General features: G+C 42.0%; 1 protein-coding gene across 3 annotated transcripts in view; it reads right to left on the bottom strand.

Annotated features, from left to right (window-relative positions):
- Window positions 1-24,125, bottom strand: part of TEK (TEK receptor tyrosine kinase) — a 97,506-nt gene that overhangs the window by 13,494 nt on the left and 59,887 nt on the right. For 2 of the 3 annotated variants that reach the window (XM_032860326.1, XM_032860328.1), the window contains 9 exons: window positions 23,464-23,592; window positions 20,390-20,541; window positions 18,636-18,780; window positions 13,948-14,109; window positions 12,656-12,790; window positions 8,301-8,588; window positions 5,982-6,281; window positions 3,778-3,932; window positions 1,839-2,049 (listed from right to left, as the gene is read on the bottom strand). In XM_032860326.1, the coding sequence (XP_032716217.1) occupies window positions 1,839-2,049; window positions 3,778-3,932; window positions 5,982-6,281; window positions 8,301-8,588; window positions 12,656-12,790; window positions 13,948-14,109; window positions 18,636-18,780; window positions 20,390-20,541; window positions 23,464-23,592 (1,677 nt within the window). The remainder of the gene's footprint in view (window positions 1-1,838; window positions 2,050-3,777; window positions 3,933-5,981; window positions 6,282-8,300; window positions 8,589-12,655; window positions 12,791-13,947; window positions 14,110-18,635; window positions 18,781-20,389; window positions 20,542-23,463; window positions 23,593-24,125) is intronic. The other variant, XM_032860327.1, reaches the window with a different exon arrangement.

Here is a 24,125-nt window from a genome sequence, read left to right as displayed (position 1 = left end):
AAACAGAAACTCAAGTCCCACAGTATTTTTATGGAAGTGCTTAGTGGTCAGGAAACGAGTCTTTTCGTCCTGTCTCTCCCTTAGCATTTGGTCAGAAGAAGGATCTCCTGGACCAACCAGGCTGAAGGGAAGGTGCTCTCTGGTTGTTGCACAAACCGATCAGCCTTGGTCAGTGACAAAGCACTCGTGCTGCTTTTTGAAAAATAGCATTGCATAGGAAAGGTGGGAGAGGGGGACTGTTGGGGGCTGGTGGCCCTGTGCCGGCCTGAGTGTGCTTGGAAATTACAGGAATGTTTCCTAGGGGCGAAGGGTACCCATAAAATTAGCTAGTGGGCAATCCCAGGCCAGATACACTGCTCTTACCACAAGAAGCCCAAGGGTCAATGCCTTGGGAGCATTTTTAAAGTGAAATTCTTTATAAACAAGTTGTCCCCCTACTTCGGTAATTGTCCTTCTCTGAATGCATCACTCTCCCCCATGACAGTTTCTGTCCTGCTGCCCCATTTAAGCTATTTCACCTCTTCACGTGGGCATGAGACAATCAGGCTCAGTTCAGATTTTAAAAGCCTGGCTTTTACAAGATTCTATACCCTGTTCCCTCATTCTGTCCTTACTGTACCCCCAAACTCCCCATGACTAACGTAGCAAAACGGAAAAGAGATTTATGGATGCTAAGCAAGATTGTGCGTGTTTGTGTGTGTGTGCGTGCGCACATGTGTGTGTGTGTTTGAAACATACTACTATCCCTAAGCACAGACACTATTTTATTTGTTTTATTTTCTTTCTTTTCTGACAACACTGCAAAAAGCAGCAATGACATAATGAGATTTAGGGTTAATTCCAACTTTAGGTTCCATATTGTTGTCAAAAAGGAAAACCTAGCAGCAACCTTAGAGAGCCCACTTTGCGAAGGTGACCAACAACAGCAGTTCATGACATTCCCTGCTCTGATTCATGGCTTTCCAAGGCCAGATGCTATACAAACGACACCACGGCTTCCTAGTCAAGCCACACGTAAACTCCTCACACAAGAGAACACAGCCAGGACCGCCAGTGAGCTAGTCAGTCTGCTTTCTCACAGGAGGTATATTAGCCATCTTGGTAAGTGGGTAAGCACCAAGCAGTCCTGAGATGAACACAACTGGAAAAGATTTAGTTCTTCTGACCTTAGGTCGGTAGCTTTCAAACTTGAGCATACAGAAGGATCACAGAGCACACATGTTAAGAACACAGATTCTCATGTGTCCCCCCAGAAATTCCCCTACACTAGACCCAACAGTGGGAGAGGCCGAGAAGATGAATTTCTAACAACGTCTCCAGGAGCTCTGTTGCCGATCATCCACGAAGACAGTAGTTTGCAAAGTGTGGTCTCCAAACCCTGGCATCAGCAGCACCTGTGAGCTAATTAGAAATGCAAATCCTCTGGCTCCGCCCCAGACTTGCTGAATCAGAAACCAGGGTGGACCCCAACAGTTTGCTTTTAACAAGCCTTCCAGGTGATTCAGATACTCACTCCACTTTGAGAACCACTCCATCAAGAGAAACAACAGCGTTCCCCTGCAGTTAGCCATGTGTGACAGAGATCTATCTATATTGTCACATCCCAATGAGTCGAGACAGTGGCATGTAAACAGCTCATGCCTTCATGTTTATGGCCTGGCCCTATCACTGGCTGACCTCAAAGGAACTACCACCTGCCATTGTTCAGAACAGCTGTATTTGACATTATGCCAATTTTCTGTTTAAATAATTTAAGACCATAGCGGAAAGATTTGACAGGAAGTGAAGTTTTCTCCCCACCCTAGTGAAATGCTGACTTGATCTGGTCAAGCACTGACCTTTCATCCTCTTGATGGCAGCATCCATCCGTAACCCATCCTTCTTGATGCGCGCCTTAAGAACCTGGCCAAAATTACCCTCCCCGATCACATCTTGAAATTTGATGTCGTTCCAGTCAAGCACTGGATAAATTGTAGGATCCGGGTTGTTTTTGGCCTTCCTGTTCAGGGCCAGAGTTCCTGAGTTGAACTGCACAGCCGGTTCTTCCCTCTGGAGAAATAATTTTTTCATGGTTTAGTGTCAGGATTTTTCATAATTCTAATGTGCATAAATATTCCTGGTTTGTGTCCATACCAGGCAAAACAAGAAACTGTCTAATTCTAAAATGCAAATGGAAATAGGTTTCATCTAACAAGCTGTCTAAAGGGCTGCATGAGGTAATTCCAGGGCTCAGGTGGAAGGCATGCTGCAATCGATTAGCAATGTCTGCAGAGCACAAGGCAAAGGGGAATAACAGCAAGTATGCCACAGGATGGCATATCCCCGAGTTAGTCACACTTGAGTTTCTGCTGAGCTAGGGAATGAACAGGTGTTCAGTTCTGGTTTGGAAAAGAACTCAGAGATCCTGTCTGGGGCAGTAACAGGCCATGCATTGCTAAGAGCTTTCCTTGCATTATCTTGGTTATTATTGACTCTTACTCTCTCTGACTTCTCCTAAATCTTTGAACCTCTCAAGCCCACTCTGGAGCAGACTCTGGCTCCAGGATGACAGAGACATACAGTAAAGCCCAACATAGCATCCCCTTTTCTCCTGAGTTTGATAGACTGTTGACATATCAGGACAAAGCAGTGGGACCATGAGCAGCTCCAGCACTCCCAGCTCCCTTGCTAGTTTTTCTTCTCCAGAGACAGCCTGAGTTGAGTCACTTCTGGCATGGAGTCAGATAACAAAGCTCCCCTTATCCTCCAAGGAGTGGACTCTCAGGGATTTGTGGACAGGAAGCTGCACCTCATCTGGAATGTGTAATTGTACCTAGTGTTTCAAACATGGAATTGATAAAGTCAGGTACAAATTCATTTTACAGAATTTGAAACCACAAACGAGTTTCTAGTTTGAAACCACAAACTAGAAAAACGTTCTAGTTTTAGAAAAACATTCAGGCTATAGCATACCAAAGGAATCAAACTGGGTGTATACTGGTCAGGTATGATTTTGTAAGCCTTAGTTACTGGTCAAAATTTCTAGATGAAAGAATGGGGCTGTGCCAGGTATTATAAACTATGACTGCAGACTGATGGGTACACAAGAATGGAGAGACACATGTGAACGTAAAAATTCACATATATTACACATATAATATATATGAGCAATAATAAGACTGGGAGGTATTAGAAGAATCAAGTAGGAACTGGAAATAGGAAATGTGGGGGAAATTTTTCTAGCACAATACATCGTTACCCATCACACTGAGATCTGGTTATGTTCATGTTCTTCCTTATTAATAACATTCAATTCTTCATATTGCAAGACTGGTCGTCCTGGTGACTCATCACTATGATGATAATACATCTCATTTCGGCAGGGCAATAGTTCTGTTTTAGCCCTGGTTTCCTAAATAATTATTAAGAGCAAACTTTCCACTCTCAAATTCATTCCAGTTTGGACAACACATTACATAGTCATGTTGTTTATCTCCCATTTCATAATGGAAGTCAAAGAGAAGATGAGACCTGCCTAAGGGGAACATTTGCTTTACAAGTAAATTTCCTGGTCCACATCTTTTTTTTTTTTTTTTTAAGTAGGCCCCACACCTAGTGTGGAGCCCAACATGAGGCTTGAACTCACAACACTGAGAACAGGACCTGAGCTGAAATCAAGAGTCGATTGCTAAACCAAGTGAGCCACCCAGGCACCCCTCCTGGTCTACATCTTTAAAGTGAGGATTCTGCATACATGCAGACTTGTACTTATTAGCTAGTAGGAAGATGAGGCACTACCACGTTTTGGAAAGCTTGGGCCATTCTCCTTTGGACATTTGCCCTCTTCAATTGCAACATGATCAGGAAGGCCAACAGCACCGTCAGGCAAGTCATTCCCGCCGAGCCAAGGATGGCTATAAGCAGCATCTTCCCACCTCCAAGGTCTGCTGGTGCTGCACAGAACACAGGAGAAGCGGCAGGTTTAGTTTAGGAGACAGAAGCCAAGACCATCCTTGGGCAACATCATGGTACAATGGATATGTAATGGCAGCCCTGGCTCTGCCAACTAATTGCTAGGGGACATTCAGCTACTCATTTATATGTTCTGAAACTCAATGGAGAGGAGTCTGACTCACAGGACTGTTATAAGACCTGCAAAAAGAAAGGGAAAAGTGCTAAGCATTAGTTATTACCATTTGTCCCACTTTTACTTCCAAGTAAAGGCCCAAGCAGTAGCACATAATCAAGTAGTAGCAAGAATGACTAACTAGATATAAAGCTTTGGGCAGGTGGCTAAACGTCCCTGCACAATTTCCCTAACTAGAAAAGCTCTCAAGTCTTAAGTTGCTGAATTTAAATCTGTAAGTTATCTTGCCTTTTTTAAAATTCTTGTTTAAAAGCTGATAGAGAAAATCCAAGAATGCCATTGGGAAAATGAAGGAAAGGAGGAGGGGAAGGAGGGAAAGACAGAAAAGAAAAATCATTAAATGAGGGCTTAAGTCAAAATCAACTGTTAAAGATTATGCTCTAACCCATTTTTCGCTTTATTTAAACAAAAAAAAAATTAAATGCAATACATTTTCTGAAAAACAGTATGTAGAGCAAGACCCTATGTTCTTACAAGTACTCTTTTGTGATTACCTCTCTTTCCTTCCTTCTCTCTCAAGCATGGGTACATAAAGACACATCTGGAACAGAATGGTGAGGATTTTGTTGCTTTGTTATGCCTTGTTTTTAATTTTTCTGTTTGCATTTTATGTATAGCTTGGATTTAGGGCCTGTATACATTGTACAAAAGCACAAATAATTGTAAAAAAAATAGGCATTAATTAAGGGTGTCACCTGAAAACTGCAACTCTCTATAACTGGCAGACTCCTCATTCCTTGGATGTTTCAAAAATATTCCAAAGAATCAGCCCTGAAAATATGGCATGGTTCCTTTTACTTCTTAAGTAACCCTCGAAAACCAAGAAGTTTTTACTACCAGAAGATTTTCTGTAAAAATAAACTCTAGCCCAGATTATAAATCTGCAAAACTCTCCATCTAACCTCACTCTGTGTTCCCCTGCACACGTTGCTGAGGGCTGGCAGGCGCCATTGCAGACAGTTCAAAGGGAAGGTGCTCTGGGAGCTGCAGCCCACCCACCCCCCACCAACCCTGGTCCCTTATCCACTTAACTACATTCAGCTGGCATTATCAACCATAAACACTGAGCATCATGTGCCTGGCACTCTGAAAGACCTCCAGCTATGTCAAAAAACTTACTCTCACTGGAATGGGGGTTAGTGGTGGACATGGAGACATCATAATTTGGATGCAAAAAGTAAAAACAAAACAAAACCAACCAACCAACCAACCAATAAAAAACCCCAACTTAGAAGAGCATACTGTCCTCAAAGCTAAAAGAGGAGTTCATTCTTGAGAAAGAATGGAGTTGGTTCTTGGAACCTCCCACTGAAGCACACGCACAGGCCTGCCTTCACTAAGCAGGTTCCATGTTCTTTTTCTGTGGAATGAAATTCATATTCCTCAGAGCCTCCATTCCTGGATGGGGAGTGCTGATGGGTTGATTTAGGCTTAACAAAAGAAAATGGATCAACAGGGTATCCCTCCCAGGGGCATTTTCACTTTAAGAACCTATCTAGAGGGGTGCCTGGGTGGCTCAGTGGGTTAAAGCCTCTGCTTTTGGCTCAGGTCGTGATCTCAGGGTCCTGGGATCAAGTCCCACATTGGGCTCTCTGCTCAGTGGGGAGCCTGCTTCTCCCTCCTCCTCTGCCTGCCTCTCTGCCTACTTGTGATCTCTCTAATAAATTTTAAAAAATCTTTAAAAATAAAAAAATAAAAATAAAAATAAAAAAAGAACCTATCTAGAGATGGAGAAGCCTAGGACAAATGAATTATGTCACATCACATACATATGAGGTAAATATCTTAAGATAATGGGGTTTTTCTGATACTCTCCATAAACAATCCTAGGTAAATACCTGTCCACTCTACCAACCTTGAGATTTAGAAAGGGTCATCAGTTCATGAGAAAAGGTTGGGTTGCTTGACCCTATGTTGTTCTCTGCAAAAATGTCCACCTGGTAAGCTGTTTCAGGCTCTAGGCCCTTGAGCTGATACTGGGTAATGGTGGCATTCTTGATCTTCACATCAATGTGCTGGTCTTCATTCTTGCCCTGAACCTTGTAACGGATGATAATAGAAGAAATAGAATAGCCATCCAAGATTGTCCAAGAGATCATGGCTGTGGAGTCTGTGATGTTAGAAATCCTGATATTTTCTGGTTGAGGAGGGAGAACTGGAAATTAAAAAAAAAAAAAATCACTTAAGTTACACTACCATCTCTTAGATTATTATGTTTTTAATGGAGACTTACTGTCAGTACATAAACTAAGAAGGGCAAATAGGTGTTTTCTTGGGTAGTAATTCCAATCAGCTGGAAGTAGACTCTATGCAGACTTGACAAAATGGCACAAGACAGGAAAATGGCAACACATATTTCATCATATATTTTCTCATCCTTGCATTAAATTAAGAACATCAAATTCTGTTACAACTAGTAGAAATTGGGCAAAGTATATGAACAAATTCATCAAAAAGCAGAAATCCATATGCCAAAGAAAAGATACTCCACATTGTTAATTATCAAGAAAATGAAAATTGAATTTAATAGTGGGGTACCATTTTTTACCTTTGAGATTATGAAAAATAAAAAGGTCTCCACCATCAAATGAGAGATATAGGGAAAAGATATATGAACAGAGATGGCTGTAGGGAAAATGATACTCTCATATACCCCTGGACATTGTACACATTGAACGAGAAACATGGCCCATCAGTTCTACTTCTGGACATATTCTCTAGGACAGCTCTCACATCTATACACCTGGAGACATGTATAAGGATGGTCATTGCACTTTTGTTTGGAATAGTTAAAAAAAAAAAAAAGGAAAGAAAGAAAGGAGAACATGGTACACAAAGGAAACAACCTAAATGTCCACCTCAAAGAGAACGGATAAATAAGACTATATAGTCAGAACATAGAATGTTATGCAGAAATTTTAAAAGTATATGTCAGATCTAAACAATGAACATGGATAAGATAGAAATCATAGTGTTAATTCAAAAAAGCAAAATGAAGAACAGTATGTATGCATATGTGCACTTATGGATGAATCTAACATATCGAGCTGATTCAACCTTGAATGGAAAGATACACAGCAAACTCATAATTGGATTGTCTCCAGGGAGCAGCCCTAAAATGAGAGTAGGGATGACAGGCCAAGGGCCCTGTGATCCGTATTGTGCTTTTACTTCCACAAATCAACAAAAGAGCTGAAAACAAGTATGACAAAATAGAAACAGTTGTTAATTCTGGGTGGTAGGAATGTGGGTGTTTGTTGAATTACTCTGAGTATTCTGTAAATTTCACGAATTTTTAAAAATTGATGAAGAATCCCTGAATGCCACCATAACAGGTGAGACTTCCACATGTCACTGATATAGGAGAATGGCTGGAGGAACACAGAACCCATTTCTACACCTGGTATTGAGCAAGTGGAGATAGGCAGCTGCAGAGGGGAACCTCAGACATCGGGTGTTGGCAAGGGACACCATGATCCTAACCTAAGTGATAGTCCGTGTGGCCAAGACATATTTTATCTTTCCAAGGACTCCAAAATACACAGACACAGTTCTAATGCAGTGGCACAAAACAGAACTCCTTGCTTAATGATGAAAAACTTTCAATACTACCAAGAAACCCAAGAAGTTCCATCTAATTTTAAACGACCAATCTGAAATAGAGGAAATCCTGAGTTGCAGAATATTTTGAAAGAAAAAAGCTTTTATTACTCTCAAATGTATTTTCTAACCCTAAGAATTATCTACTACTGAAGATTTTTCAAGCAGAATTCTTCGACTTTTAAGATTAGGAAAGACCTATCTAATTAACCAGCATCTGTGGGTCTGAAGAAACAAGATAATCCTGAAAACTGTCCTATAACAAATTAAACATACCCTAGAAACCTTATTCATGCTATGAATTTACTTAATAGATAACCGCATACCAAGGAAAGGTAAATTTTAGCACAGTCCTGCCTGAATTATTGCAAATCTAAATACATGGGGCTTTCTTATATATTACAGGTCATTTAAATGGTTTGGTGTGTTGGGATGGGGACGCTAATTAACCTGCATGCACACTTAACTGCCTTTTATGATGTCTAGCAAACAGGCTTGACTTGATGGTAGCTAAATCCAAGCAGCAGCACCCAAATGTCATTCGAGCAAGGCTAGTGCCAGGCGAGTTACTTACTGTCACTAAGGGTCCAAGCGATGAGGTCTTCACTCCATTCCCCCTGGGCCTTGGTGTTGACTCTGGCTCGGACTATATACTGCTCCCTGGGGTGTAAATTATTAAGGAGCACTGAAGTCAGGTTGCCTGGAACTTTGATATTCTGCTGGTCACTATTCATTTGCACAGACCTTCTCTCCACTTCAACATAAAAGTCATCTTCTGAAATTGGAAATATTGGTTGCCAGGTCAAATTTAGAGTGGTCTGACTTTTTGGTAGGAGGATGAGACCTCTTGGAGGTGGGAGACCTGAGAGAAACCAGAAAGATCACGATTTTTTTTTAAGATTTTATTTTTAAGTAAACTCTACCCCCACCATGGGGCTTGAATTTACAATCCCAAGGTAAAGAGTCACATGCTCTACCTGTTGTACCAGCCAGGTGCCCCTGGATCATGACTTTTGTATCAGGTGAAGCACAAACAGCCCCAAAGGGCAACGTTACGGAATAACCTTGGCATCTAGAATAATAGACAACTTCACAAACCATCAAAGAAACACAAGCTAGCAGCCATGCCATACTTTTTTTTTCTATCAAAATAGCAAATATTTATAACAATTCTATTTTTTTTTAATATTTTATTTACTTATCTGACAGGGAGAGACACAGAAAGAGAGGGAACATGAGCAGGGTGAGTGGAAGAGGAAGAAGCAGGCTTCCCACCCACGGAACAGGGAGCCTGACGTGGAGCTGGATCCCAGGACCTTGGGATCATGACCTGAGCCGAAGGCAGACGCTTAACGACTGAGCCACCCAGGTGCCCCTTTATAACAGTTCTAATTTGTAGTTTGAGTAATTATAATAGAGGAACCCCCTTAGAGAACAACTTGGGAGTATTTTCAAGAGTTCTAGAAGTAACCGTCTGCTTTGGCCCTATAATCTTACTATAGGTTATATCCTGAAGAAATAATTTTATCCTGATTTATCCTGAAGAAATAATCCAGAAGAAGAGAAAAACCTAAGTGCGTGAAGACATTCATTGTGGCATTATTCAATAATAACAAACAATCAGAAGAAATCTAAATGCTCAAAATAGGAAAATGCTTTAATGAATTATGATATAACCATCCAATGGATTAAAATTGATCATAGGGAGTAGCATGGGAGGCCAATAAAAATATTTATAATACATGAGAAAAAACTCTAGTTGCAGTTTGGTAAAAGTCCTGGATACAGTTGGTGAAGGATAGGGATAGGGAGGAAACTGATAAAAATTAAAACAGTGGATGTTCCAACGCTGTGGGATAGGATGGGTGGGTAACTATTCAGTGTTTCGGTTATGATTTTGAGCAATATATTTTAACGCAATTTCAGGGTTCCTTCTCTGTAACAAGAATTTCAAACACTGGAACAGCTCTGGTGGCAGAGCCTGGCCTCGCCCTGCTCTGATCACAGCAAGGGACTGGCTCTGACCACACGCTGCCCTAACTGAGAACATGGGCTACCGGACAGGTACCTGAATGCAAACGAATGGGTTTTGAAATGAAAGAGAGAGGAGCACGCCTAATTTTGAGGCCTTGGGGAAATTCATAAGCTCTCCAAGTTCACATGTAACACGAAATGGAAATAGTTATCTTTCAGACTCAGGAGGAACACATGGGGTAATGGATGTGAGAATGCTTACAAGAAGTCAGGAACTCTTACATAAACTACTTTCCCTCCTTCCTTCCTCCCTCCCTCCCTTCCTCCCTCCCTTCCTCCTTTCCTATCTTATCTGTGTCAGTGGGCACAGGACTCTGTATTCTCAGTTTATAATAACAGTAAATTGATTTTTAAATTCTAGATATTAAGTATTTTCAAAACATGCAATAGGCATCCTCTAACTCATGCATTCTCAGTGGGGACACTATTGGCCCTAAGAGGGCAAAAACTGGTTTGTGGGATAGGAGAATATTTTAGATATTACAATGGCTTATGTAGGGCCACAGTATACAAATATATCTATGGTATTAAAATTCATGGCAGGGGAGACATTAGAACAAAAGAGGCATTTTGTCCTAAGGACACAGATATCTAAAGGAGGCAGTAGTTGAAGGAAGAGGAGCAGGGGGAGGAGGGGAGAGAGAGGGAGAAAAGTTTGAAAAACTGCTATTTTCAGTTAGAGGTGAGAGAAAGGGTCTGTTTCCATACATCAGGACGACGACCTGTAGCCTTTGCAAATATAATCATTATTTTAACTATTTAATATTAATACATTTATTACTCTAAATAGCTCTTATTCTCTATAACCTTTACAAGTTGAAAGAGGTGATGGTAACTCCTTTCCTTATCTCTGAAGTTTAAGTTCTTTTTTTTTTTTTAAAGATTTTATTTAGTTATTTATTTGACAGACAGAGATCACAAGTAGTCAGAGAGGCAGGCAGAGAGAGAGGGGGAAGCAGGCTCCCTGCTGAGCAGAGAGCCTGATGCAGGACCCGATCCCAGGACCCTGAGATCATGACCTGAGCCGAAGGCAGAGGCTTTAACCCACTGAGCCACCCAGGCGCCCCTGAAGTTTAAGTTCTAAAAGAAGCCGCCCAGAGGAGCCAGACAAACTTAGAATGACAAAGCAGAACAGAGAGTTCTGTTCTGCTTTGACAATAAGAGCATATATGTAAACCTCCGAAGCCTAGGCTTGGTACAGAAGAGTCACTTGATAAATGGTCATTTCCCTTTTCCTTTCCTTTCCTTTCCTTCAGGAACATGACCTACCCTTCACCCCTCCCTACCTGCCCTTTTTCTGACTGTGTTCAGAGTGTGATCTCTCCCCTCCCCGCCCCCAACCTGGGCCTCCTGGCTTTCACCACTAAATCAACACACTTATAAATAGTGCAACTGCCAGATGAATTAAAAAACAAACATCAGCAAAATTCAAATGATGGGAAAAGAAGAACCTTCAAGAATTCCCTCCCCACCTACCCCTGAGAACTACTTTGAAATATTCCAAGAGACTTCTAAAGACATCCTGGCTGGAACGTACTCTGAATGCTGAAGACAGTACTGTGTGGGTCTGTGAAGTGTTTTGTGATCTGTTCCATAAATACTTTCCATCTGAGTCAGATTATGACCTTCCCCTTTGATTCATTAACACTGGCAGAGAGAGAATTAACTACCATTTGCCTTTTAGCAGCAACCTGAGCATAGAGCAGAGGCCCCTTTGATCTCTTTATCTTCCAACATATATATATAGATATATATATATATATCTATATATATATATATCTATCTATCTCTCTCTCGCTTCTGGTGCTATTTTTTGTATTTGCTACCTGGTGAGTTCCGGGAAACCATCCCTTATTTGCACAATGCTTCTCCAAGCACTATTACTCAGCATGTACAATCGAGGATCAAGTACAAGTACCACTTGTCAACTTCTTAGAGCTGCAAAGTCTTAAGCCCGACCCTTACCCCAAACCTACTGAATTGGAAACTCTGGGGGTGGGGCCCAGAAATGTGTCTTAACCAGCTCTCCAGGTAATGCTTAAGGATGCTAATGTTTGAGAACCACTGATTTAGAAACATGGAGTCGTATGTACAATATGAAGTAGCTTAAGGGGGGTGCCCGGGTGGCTCATTCCAGTAAGGATCTGCCTTCGGCTCAGGTCATGATCCCAGGGTCCTGGGATGGAGCCCCACATCGGGCTCCTTGCTCAAAAGAAGCTCCTTGCTTCTCCCTCTCCCTGCCGCTCCCCTGTTCCCCCTGCTTGTGCTCTCTCACTCTCTCTGACAAATAAATAATCTTGAAACCAAAAAAAAGTAGCTTAAGGAGGTAAACCGGACTGCCTGTAGGAGGCAGCACTGGAGGGTTGGGAGGTGGAACAGGGTCTGCTGTTCTTTAGATAAAAGCCTTTTATCCTATTTGATGTTTTAACTCTGTGCATGAATTTCTTTGAAAAATTAGAAATTAGTTTTTAAAATAAATAAACTGGGATTTCTGAAGTACATATGTGGCAAGAGTCTGACTTAGGCCCTTAAGATGGAAACAGGAAGCTGTTGGTAAAACTCCGGAGCAAAGCAGTTGCTGCTAAGTAAATCCCAACTCCTAAGGGATGGCCCTGACTTCCTGAAGGCTCATCTGCTTCCTCCTCTGTCCCCGTACTGCTGCAGACACCCTCCCCCAGGGACATAGACCAGGAGTGCAGCCCAAATAAAAGAACTCTTTGGCTCCAAGCTGCCAACCTTCCTGTCACTTTCCCACCCATTCAAAAGCAAACTCCTTCCCCCTACATCTCCACCCACCCACTCGCCCACCACCACCCTTCCTGGTCTTCCTTCCTCTTTCCCCTTCCTCCCCCCTCCCACCCAGTGTAGGAATAAATGCTGTTTGCTTCCACTGACCGATAGAAGCAGTTGTGAACCGTCTCACGGGTCCCGGATGCCCTTCCCCGCCCTCTCCACGCCGGACCAGCTGCACGCAGAGCTCGTATTCTGTGCGAGGTTCCAAATAGTTGAGTGTAACAATCTCATTTGTCACTGAGAAGAGAGAAAGTTCAGGAAACTTAAAGTTGGCATACTTGTACATTGTTTAAAGTGGAATGTTGTTATTGTGATGTGAACTAGTGTTTGGTTTTTCAAAAATACAATGTACTAAGTGAAACAGCCAATCCCCCCTTCAGGGCCTCACCATTCCTAACATAAGGAAAATGAGACTTTTTAAAGGAAGCTTTCAGATTACGATGTATGCATTAATGTAAGTCTCTCTGAGCCACTGAATCACTTTTGCTCTAGGGATTTTGTCTTTTCACTTACAGGATAAAACCACACAAATCTTCAACAATATGGAATAGCAATTAGACTTAATGGAAGGGAATCTCAATTAAAATAATATAATTTAATTGCCACTGTTTTTAAATACATAGTGATCACAACCAGACTATCAAGAGAAGAGATTCTTTGAGGGTTTGCTTACAAAGACCAGAAAGCAGATTTGTAATAATCATACCATTTACAAATGAAGGGCTCTGAAGTCATTGAAAATAGATCTCATAAACAAATAGTATGTGTATCTTTTCTCCTTAGCTATTTGCTTTAGCCACACTCTGTTCTCTACAGGTATTGCAAAAGTACTGCCTTACCATATAATAAATTTCCAGTTGGTAAGAAAAAAAAAATTGGGCTGGGTTTACAAGTTCTTAAAAGAACAGTTTGTGGAAAGTGACAAATTATTACCATCATATGAAAAAAAATCTGCTTTTTAATAAAACCTCTCCATTGATATTTTCAACAGCTACTTTGCAAATCAGCCTTACGTCACTAGGATTCTGAATTTTGGCTGAGTCTACAATAGAATGTGAAGGGCTCGGTAACAGTGCCATGACTTAATTCCACATATCCAGGTCAGCTGGGTTAATATGAAGCCCCAAACTCCTTTTGTTCTCCTTTTTGTAACTTCCTCAATTACCTACATAACAGTGCCTAGAGGGCCCTTTTTAGGAAATCACGGGCATAGTAAGACTAAAAGATTGGTAGGTAATTAACTCTGAAATGGAATCCTTGGCTACAGCCACTACCCTGGGGCAGAGGAATGAGAGTGCAAGAGAGGATTTCTGTATTTTTTTATTTGAGGATTTTTTTTTTTTTTCCTCCTAGTGCCACATCTTTAGCTGGGGTCTTTCCTGTTCAAACCTTACCTTGAATATGCCGCCAAGCCTCATAATGATTAACAGGTTTGTATAGAAGCTTCTTGGATTTGATTGGTCCATCCCCAAAGTAAGGCTCAGAGCTGATGTTGATGACAGCAAAATTATGTCCAGTGTCAATCACATTTGGGGCATTCAGCGGCTCTGGAAGAACTGGACAAATTTTTCAACAATCAGATTAGTCTTTGGAGTTTGATTACCTGTACTTTGATGAGGACAGAGGAGAGGTAACCTTACATTTCCAACAAAACCCCCTTGAGGCAGTATATAGGAAAACACTGGGTAACTGCAGGAGGAACAAAAGGCAGGGAACGGAGTCTGACACCTGACAGACTGTGACAACTGAGTAAACCCCGCGATAGCTCCGTGGTTTCTCAGGGCCGTAAGCATCCCCTTAATGGCTCAAGCCCATGGCACGCATGCACACAGTCCCACCCAGTCAGCCTGCAAATGACCGAATGACTCCTCCACTGGGGGCGCCAGAGTACTCCTCGTACATTTTGACTATGGAGTATCTGTACAAGAAAAATTAGACTGCGCCTGCGCAGAGTAGCTGCCATAAACCATGCGTAATGATATGCACAGTTTTTGGAAGTCCCCGTCTATTCACAGAAGCTGTCAAGAATCTATCACCCGCCCATTGTGACTACTTATAAAAAGCAGAACTCTACATCCACCCAGGGCATCTCAGATCATGTATCTGTGTGTACTTTGGCTTTGTAATATAACTTCGGCTATCCTCTGAATTCCTTGAATTCTTTCTCATAAGGAAGTCAAGAACCTGGCACTGGCTGGTGGTTGAGGTCTCAGGGCCTGAAAACTCCCCCAGTCTCCCTTACCACTCTTAAGAGTTGCTTTTCAGATTCAATGCCATCACCTGCGCTGTGATCTCCTGGCTTTGCTCTTTCCCCTCCCACCCACTATCTGCAAAGTACTTCTTAAAATATGATCACTCCTCTGCTCAAGACCTTACCAGGGATTCCCATCATGTTTAGAATAAAATCTAAAATTTATACCATGACCTATCAGACCTGGCACATTGAGCCCCTGCCTCCTCTTCCCCTCACCCAATACCCTCCAGTATCACTGACCTTTTTTTAATTTTTAAAAATTTTTTAATTTAAATTCAATTAGCCGACATACAGTACATCATTACTTTCAGAGGTAGTGTTCAATGATCCATCAGTTGCGTGTAACACCAGTGCCCATCCCATCACATGCCCTCCTTAATGCCCATCACCCAGCCACTGACCTTTCAACTCATCCAACTAAAACTGTGACAAGCTCCTTTCTATCTCTGTTCTTTGTAAGTGTTGTTTTCCTGAAACCAAAGCCCCAGGCCTCTCACCATTCTCTGTTACCTCTTAACTGATCATTGATTAATCAGCTCTGATGTGATTTCTTTACAGGGGCTATACTAGAACCTCAGTTAAGCTTCAAAGAACTTAATCTTTTCCTCCATTGCAATTTTCAGAATTTATTATTCTTAGAGATTTTGTGTGAACATTTGTTATTGGACTTCCTCTCAACTATGCATGGTCTCTCTCTCTCTCTCTCTCTCTCTCTCTTTAAAGCAACACAAATTGATTCTTAAAGTTCTGGAGGTCAGAAGTCAGACGTGGGTCTCACTGGGCTAAGATCAAGGTGTTGGTAGGACTGTACTCAAAGGGAGACACTGTTTCCTTATTCTTCCCAACTTCTAGAAACCACCTACATTCCTTCACTTGTGGTCCCTTCCTCCATCTTCAAAGGCAACAACATCATGTATCTTGAGCCCTTCTTCCATTGTGATATCTCTTTCTGATGATAACTAGGTAAAATTCTCTGCTTTTAAGGACTCATCTGATTAGAGTGGGTCCACCCAGAAAATCTAGAATAATCTCCCCATTTCAAAGACCATATATTCTCAATAGAGTGAAATAACACCCCCATATAGGTTAAAATTGGTTCTTGTGGGATTAAAAAAGCCTCAGATATTACAAAAGTAATGAATAGATATGCAGTATATTCATGATATTAACATGAAACAAACTGCTCCAGAACCTTCCTTTTAGTAATTTATCATTTTAGTTTTTTGTTTTTTAGTAATTTGTATTGAGATATACATATTACAAAGTGCAAAACTCTTAAGTGTATTTCGTTCGAGGGACTTTACCTGTGCACAGACCTATGTACTCATTACCCAGACTGAGACAAGGAATATTTCCAGTCCCCAGGAAGGCACTCTTATGAGGAACAGGGAACTATTCAATAGGGAACTATTACCCTGGCTTTTGTCACTATCAGTTAGTTTTGCCTGTTCTTTATATAAAGGGAATCATAAAACATCTATTTTCATTTGCTCTTTATTACATCTATGATATCCATATTGTTGCAGGAATTAATTCTCTTTTATTGCTGTTTTATATTCCATTGTATGATGTTATGAGCTGAACTGCATTCCCCCAAAATTCTTAAGTGAAAGTCTTAATCCCCAGTACCTCAGAAGGTAACTCTATTTAGAGACAGGGTCTTTAAAGAGGTAAGGAAGTCAAAAAGAGGTCTTTAGGGTGGGTCCCAATCCAATGCAACTGTTGTCCTTATAAGAAGTTAAATTAGGACACACACATACACATACACACAGAGGGAAGACCATGTGAAAATACAGGGAAAAGACAGTCATTTATGAGCCAAGGAGTGAGGCCTCAGGAGAAATCAATTCTACTGACACTTTGATCACTTACCTAGCCTCCAGAATGTGAGAAAACAGATTTCTGTTTAAGCCTCCTCATCTGTGGCACTCTGTATGACAGCCCTAGCAACCCATTAGGTATGAATATAATACAATCTATTTCTCCTTTATCACGTGGTTGGATAATTGGGTTAGTTTCAGTTTGGGACTATCTTGAATAAAACTTCTCTGAATATTGAAGATGTCTTTTTGAACATATACACTCTTTTGAGCTTATACCTAGGAGAACTGCCAGGTCCTAGGTATATGCAGGCTAACTTAAGCATACATTTTCAGTTTTCCAAAGTGGTTGTACCAACTTGTATTCTGGTAGTAAAAGCCTTGCAACTTTTTTTTTTTTTTTTTTTTTACTGTGATTAAAGACACTGACTAATTTACCAAATGGATATTTTGATTTTATATCTATCAGTAAATATGACATGAAGAGGTATCAGTAACTTAGTACTACAGAGGCTTTGATACATTGATATTATATGCTGTGTCTTCCACTAAAAAATAAAAATTATAACCATGGACTCTTAGCAACATGTTTTATTTTTGACTTTTATTTTCCATGGGCAGCAAACATTCCAAGAAGCTTAAAAATAAGGTAATTTGTCTTGTCTGCATATCATTTCCTTCCTTTCGAGAACATGCAAGATACAAGAAATTATTTTGATCATGTGAATGTTCTACTGAATAAAACAGATCAGGGCTTTTTCCAGTAATTCAAAAAAAAAAATATTAAAGATTCTGTGACAGTTTATATGGATGCTTAGAGTAGAGAATCCCAATCTACAAAGTTGTATTTAGGCTAATGTCGTTACTGGTCTCTTAAAAAAGATTATTATGCTCTGGACATTTACTTTTATTTTATTTATGGGAATTACTTCTCAGATAGCCCAAAGATTCCTAATCAAGCAATCAAATGGGTAAAATGCAAGTCATCATTCGTTATCTTGCTTCCTAAACTTTAACACAGGAGACAGAGAAAACAAAATGGTCTAGAAAAGATCGTGCAGCATCTGAGTCAGGAGACCCAGGTTCAAAACTAAGATTTATTACTTAACAAATGTGCTACTTTATACAAGTTAACTAAACCCTCTGCACCTGTTTTCTGACTGGTAAAGTGGTGATAACAATATCTGCTGCATACAGTTCTTATAATAATTAAAGAAGATGAAGTGTGTGAAGTACTTAGCCTGGTGACTTTCTACAAAATACATCCAAGAGCTGTTAGAGGTTTTTGTCTAAATGGGTTCATAAGAAACTTCCAAATTTAAAATCCCTTGTGGTATCTATGTATACCAGCCAAGATAATTTGGATTTACCTTCATGTTCCTTCTCCCCGTCAAGCCACAAATGTAGACCCATCTACTTAGATTAATGTAAATTTTGGAATCCTAATTCATAGCAAGAAGAATATGCACCATGCTGAATATGTGAAAAAATTATTGTTCATTATATAACATAGCCTGGGCTTCATAATAAGTGAGTAATTCTCAAAGTATTTTCCAAATTATTCTGTACAATAATGAATAGGAAGTCACAATGATGAAGTCAAACTTTTCACGTACTACAAACACGACGAGACATGTTGTGCCAGACACAGTTCCAGGTGTTTTGCATATTAAAAAAAATATTCACAGTCACCCTGAGCAGTAGATGAACTAAACTTTATTTTCAAATGAAGAAAGGCTCAGAGAAGTTAAACTCATCTGCTCAGGGCTATACAAAAGCTGTCTTGCTCTTAGGAACAAAAATCAAAGCCAGGGCTGTGTGACTCTAAAGGTTATCTACTTAATCCCTCCTTTCCATTTTCATGCATATGAAAAAAATTTTAAAACCTAGAAAATACCCAAAAGGGCATTTTCGTGTTCAGATAACATTTCTATCTGGGAGCAGCACCCAACCATACATAAACACTGCACCGAGGAGGCCAGCTCTTCCTCTAGAAAACAGAGCTCACCTTTAACAGAAATGTTGAAGGGCTTTTCCACCATCCCAGCCACGGTGTTCACACTGCAGACCCAGACTCCTGAGTCAGGGGGGAGGATCCGGTGGATGGTGAATGTGGCCACTGACAGATGACTCGTAAGGTTGAAGTCTTTTGGCTGGAAGGGTCAAACACAAATAAAAGCTTCTAGGGAGGCATAAACACATGAAAGGTCCATAACACTGACCCCATCTCATTGTTTGATAAGAAGTTTTCTAGGAGAGATTAAGAAGCCAAATGCAATGCTAGTATAATCATTGGCTTATTTCCAAAGCTATTGTAGTAACCCTGAAAGTTTATATTGGATTGACGCCCTCTCAGATCCTGCTGTTGTGTTTGTGTGTTTGGGAGTGTGGGGTAAATACTTACAGGCTAAGAACCCAATTCCTTTAAACTGCTCTGGCAATATTTGTTCCTTCCCAGTTTAATACAGAAATGGCTGGGTGAGAGGACAAAATGGTTCCCCAAAATAATTGAGGAGCTATTGGGTGCAGTGTTGTGGGAAAAATCCGGGCTCTGAAGACACATGGACCGCAACTCACATCTCTACTTTGCCCCTCTTGACAATTCCTGAGTCAATGTCACCCAGCCAATTTCCACTTCTCTAGTGAGGGGACAGGGAATAATAAGCAGCACGTATACAGCACGGCTGACCCTCCCTAGAGAGTAGCTCTTACTTCCATTAACTCAGGAAAAGGCCAAAAAGATTTTAAGCAGCTGTCAACTGGCTTCACTGCCTAAGGAATTGTTTGAGGGGAGTCAGGAATAGCGGACGTGTGGAAACCAATAATGGCACATTCCACATATCCTGCAACCGGGAGGCCACTGGCATCTACCTTCTTGTCAGGTTGATTTTCAGCTATCTTTGAGAGGAAAAAAAAAATGATAACCATTTCAAAATGTTTAGACAAGAAAATACATCAACTTCCTGAGGATCTCTGGTGACACAGAGAAATTTGGGGAACTCCTATCTGGGCCGCATTGGAGATTGTTGGAAGAGAGAAGGGAAACATATTGGAAAAGTTGCTTAGTCCTTTCCAGCAAAGAAGAAGTGCTCTGACAGCCCCTAACCAGAGCCGAGCTCCTGCCACAAGGGCAGAGTGAAGAGGTCGGGGGCCCAAGGAATGTATTCAGATCCAAAGGATTCCATGGTTTATGGTTTCTGAATTGGAAGTGTGAGAGCAGATCTATCTGGAATCAACGAAATTAGGCTGAACTGCCTTCTTTAAAGCTCTACTAATTTTTGCTCCAAAGAACACAATAGAAGTAGATCAGTCATCAAATTTCCATTTCCTGATAGCACATGGTAGGTAACACAAGAATCTCCTGCTGATTCATGTGGCCACACCTTGCCACACCCTTTGGTGGCCACAAGAGCCCCTCATTCTTCCTTATAGATGTTAGACGGAGGGGATGTACTGTGAGGCCTGCATAGCCTGACATGTCCCTCTCAACACACACAGTCGGAAAACTCTGCCGGGAGAGTGGGGTGGTTGGCACTCAGCTTCAATTCCACTGTAGTGGTCTCTTTCCAACCTCGCCCTGTGGCACTGGCCAGGCTGCGGTGACTCTGTTCTACCTCCCCAGGGACACAGCATTCTGTCCAAGGTGACAACACACTGGCTTTGGAGGATGCAAGCCCAGGGTGGAACCCAGCCTGCATCAAGGGGATTGCTACACTGAAAGTATCTAGTAGTGTCAGGAGCCAGAAGAAGAATAACTCCTACATGGAGCACTGTCCCATCCGGCTTCACAAGAGTCATTTCTTCATTGGCAGGTAGTGGCCAGCCAGACGCTTTGCAGATGGGGTTGAATTTACCGCTATTTACTTCTATGTGATCCGGCAAATCCTCTATCTTTGGGATCATCCTTGGTGTGCCTGCACGAGGAAAACAGCACTGTGAAATCTAATCTTTGACACAGCAGCAACAGAAGTAAAAGCAGCTACCATTTGGCAAGTCATGTCCCCAGTAAGAACTTTGCAAGTAGTATATTGTTTTATCATCGTGTAATAAATTTGCGGGGGAATGCTATTGTGGTCCCATCTTACAGATGAGAAGACTGAGGCTCATAGCCCAGAATCAAGCTCAGATCTGTATGAATCCAGAGTCTACACTCTGCCATAATGCCGTGCTCCCCTCAGTGGATCTGGGATGGACAGTCTCTACATTAAAATGATCATCATGAGCAAATCATCCCTGGTCTGACGTTTCAGCTCCCTTTACTTTTGAAGAGAACGCTGACCAAAAAAAACGAAAACAAAAACTCGGTCCTCTTTGACTCTGCAAACAACCACACAACGTTGCTGACCAACGTGAGCCTCCCTCTTGCTCTACAAGACAGAGCTCCCTGAATCTGCAGGTAACGAGCAATGAGGACACCGACACGCGCAAGAAGCCAAGTGGAACACAACTAGTCCCTCAAACTGGTTTCTAGGCAACAGAGCAGTCACTAGTGTTGCCACCAACACTGAAAGACAGTCTCTGGTATCAACAAGGCTATCAGGACTCCTTGCCTAATACCTACGTGGTAGAGAATGAATCATCCTGAAATACGATTTTATTCTGAATTGTAGGGTCTTAGAGAACCTCAGACCCTTTGTAACTAAAAGTGAGACGCAGTAGAAACCAGTCCAGCACTTCGTGAAGACTGTGGGTGATGGAAATGCCCCCCAAGAGCAGCAGGGACTTACAAGCTGTTGGATACTGGTGGGGGTGGGGTAAGGCGATGGGACCGTGTTGAACACAACATTCATATTTTATATTGTTGTCCTGTTTCCCGGGCCTAGAATGCAATGAGATAACGGTGCGGAGCAGGGAGGAAAGAGGTCTAAGAACTACAAGGGTAATTCCCTGACCTGTCTGTAGACTTGAAGGGATTGTGATTAGAATCTACCAGATTTTTCAGCTTAAGAAGTGATTCGAGTAGGAACTTTAAAAAGCGCTTTGACACTTTGAAGGCAGTTAAGTCTTTCCTGCACTGTCGCCTTGCACTTCCTGCAGTCGGCTGGAAGGTGGGTTTGCAGGTGGAGATGGAGGAGAAGCCAGGAAGGGGGGGTGCGGGGCTGCTATCTGAAAGCCAGGGGACTGCATCTAGGTCTGAGGGTCTCCCACCTTTTGCAACTTCAGGCTCAGCAAAGGTAAACAGGCATAAAATTGAAAAGTCAAATCCCTGGGCGTGTTGGCGGCCTGTTTTCAACTCAATCCTCCCGCAGCCCCAAGGCCTTTCCTTCCCTTCCTAGACCCTCCCAGGTTCCTGCCCTGTGGCCAGAACTCTGAACAGTGTGGGGGCGGGGGGACTGAACACAGCAAAACGAAGCCAAAGCCTTTGAAAAAACAATTGTTGGTATTTTCCTCCCGTATTTGTTCTGAATTTAAAAACAAACGGACAAAAAGCTGTAAGGGTCTTGGTCTTGCTGCTCTGAGTGTAGATTTCCTTCTGGAACATTTAAATTTGTAGGGTTGGAAAAGCTATATAGCTTCATTATTTTTAAATTTTGGGAAAATATATAAAATTATGTTTCTTTTCATTTTATAAAGTATATTCTAGGGGAGGAATTAAGCTTTTTCTGTCTAGACAGTAAATATTTTCAGCTCTGCAGACTGGAAGTTCTCTAATAACGAACTCCTTAACCCTGATGTAGAGTGTAAGCAGCTAGCGAGTACATGTTCTGAACGAATTAGTGCGGCTCCTGCCAATCAAATTTTCTTTACAACAACAGACGGTGGGGAAATAAAAAGGGTAAGTGCTATAGTACAGTTAAACCTCAAAATCAGTAGGGTCCGTGAAAGAAGCCAGTCACGAAAGACCACGTAATGGGTGATCCCATCTACAGTTTATGCAGTGTCAAGAATAAGTCAATCTATAGACACAAAAAGTAAATTCAGGGTTGCCAGGGGGCGGGGTGGGGGTGGTTGGAGGAGAATGGGATCTACAGCCAATAGGTACAAGGTTTCTTCTGAAGGAGCAGAAACATCCTAAAATTAGATTGCAGTCATGGCTGCACGACTCTGTAAATATCACTCAATTGCACACTTAAAAGGAATGAACTTCATGGTATAGAAACGATATCTCAATAAAGTTGTTAAAAAAAATGGCGGACTGAATGGTCTGTGGGTCAGAGTTTGTGGACCCCTTGCTCTACAGTAATTTCTGAACTAGAATTACTTAAAATTGCACTTTGAGGCTTCATCTTTTCTCTTTTTGCTTCCTTTTTCTATCTTTCTTTTCAAAAATATCCTTTGTCCAGGGGCGCCTGGATGGCTCAGTGGGTTGAAGCCTCTGCCTTCGGTTCAGGTCGTGATCCCAGGGTCCTGGGATTGAGCCCCGCATCGGACTATCTGCTCTGCGGAGAGCCTGCTTCCTCCTCTCTCTGCCTGCCTCTCTGCCTACTTGTGATCTCTGTCAAATAAATAAATAAAATCTTAAAAAAAATATATATCCTTTGTCCAAATCCCTCCAAAGGAATTCTCCCCTGTTGTGCACACCCTGGGAAAAGATGTGTGCCCTGGAAGGGAGCAGACGGGGTAGGCAGAGCCCTCCGCCAGCCGGTCATCACTCCCTGCTCCACAAAGAGGGAACGTGGTTTACTCTAGCAGAAAGAGGAATGAAGGCCGGGAGGAGGGCCCGTAGGAAGGACAAGAATGTTGTCCTTTAGAACTTGGGGTATATTCTTCCCAACTTCTGGATGGAAACAGAAGTGGCTTGAGGAATTTGGGCTGCTGGGGCAAGAATTATAACCGGCAAAGCCCAGCGCAGACAGGCTAAACACGGTCCTAGTTACAGTGTTACCTTGCTTTACCTTCTTTCTCACACTGCAGCCCTTGGCGTTCTGGAGAGCAGAGACATCCTTGGAACCGATCGCACAGCTCCCCGTGGGTGCACCTGCAGCTAAGCCTGCAGTCTGGCCCGTAATAACCCGGCTGGCACGCTGTAAACCAAGACCCAGAACCATGGTGAACAGAGAGGAAGGGAGAAAATGAAGGCTGTGGGTGGCCAGGAGGTGATGTTAGTGGGTCAACAGAAGAAAGCTCTTCCTCTGTTTTCAAAGTCCAAATCCTGCCTGGATAGGACCTCAGAGCTCTGATATCTAGAGTCCACTAAAAAAACACAAATCTCTATGGCCTTTCCAACTCAAAGTGTAGTCTGAAAACCAGCACCATGAACACCATCTGGGAGTTTCGGGAAGCTCAGACCCCAGGACCCAGTCCACACCTATGGAATCAGAGGCTGTGTTTTAATAAGAACCCTAGATGATGAGCAGGAAAAACACTTTCTCTAACGTCCAGAGTCTTATGCTTAATTATGAAAGCATCATTAACTTGCAATGAAAACATCTGTGATTCAAAACCCTGTAGTTCAAGGGCACCTGGGTAGTTCAGTCATTAAGCATCTGCCTTAGGCTCCGGTCATGAACCCAGGGTCCTGGGATCAGAGCCCGCTTCTCCCTCTCCCACTCTCCCT

Source organism: Lontra canadensis, unplaced genomic scaffold (assembly GCF_010015895.1).
Source record: "Lontra canadensis isolate GAN:19392208 unplaced genomic scaffold, GSC_riverotter_1.0 scaffold19, whole genome shotgun sequence".
In the NCBI taxonomy this organism is placed as follows: Eukaryota; Metazoa; Chordata; class Mammalia; order Carnivora; family Mustelidae; genus Lontra; species Lontra canadensis.
The sequence above is the reverse complement of the archived record's forward strand: the minus strand, read 5'-3'. Positions and strand labels throughout refer to the sequence as shown.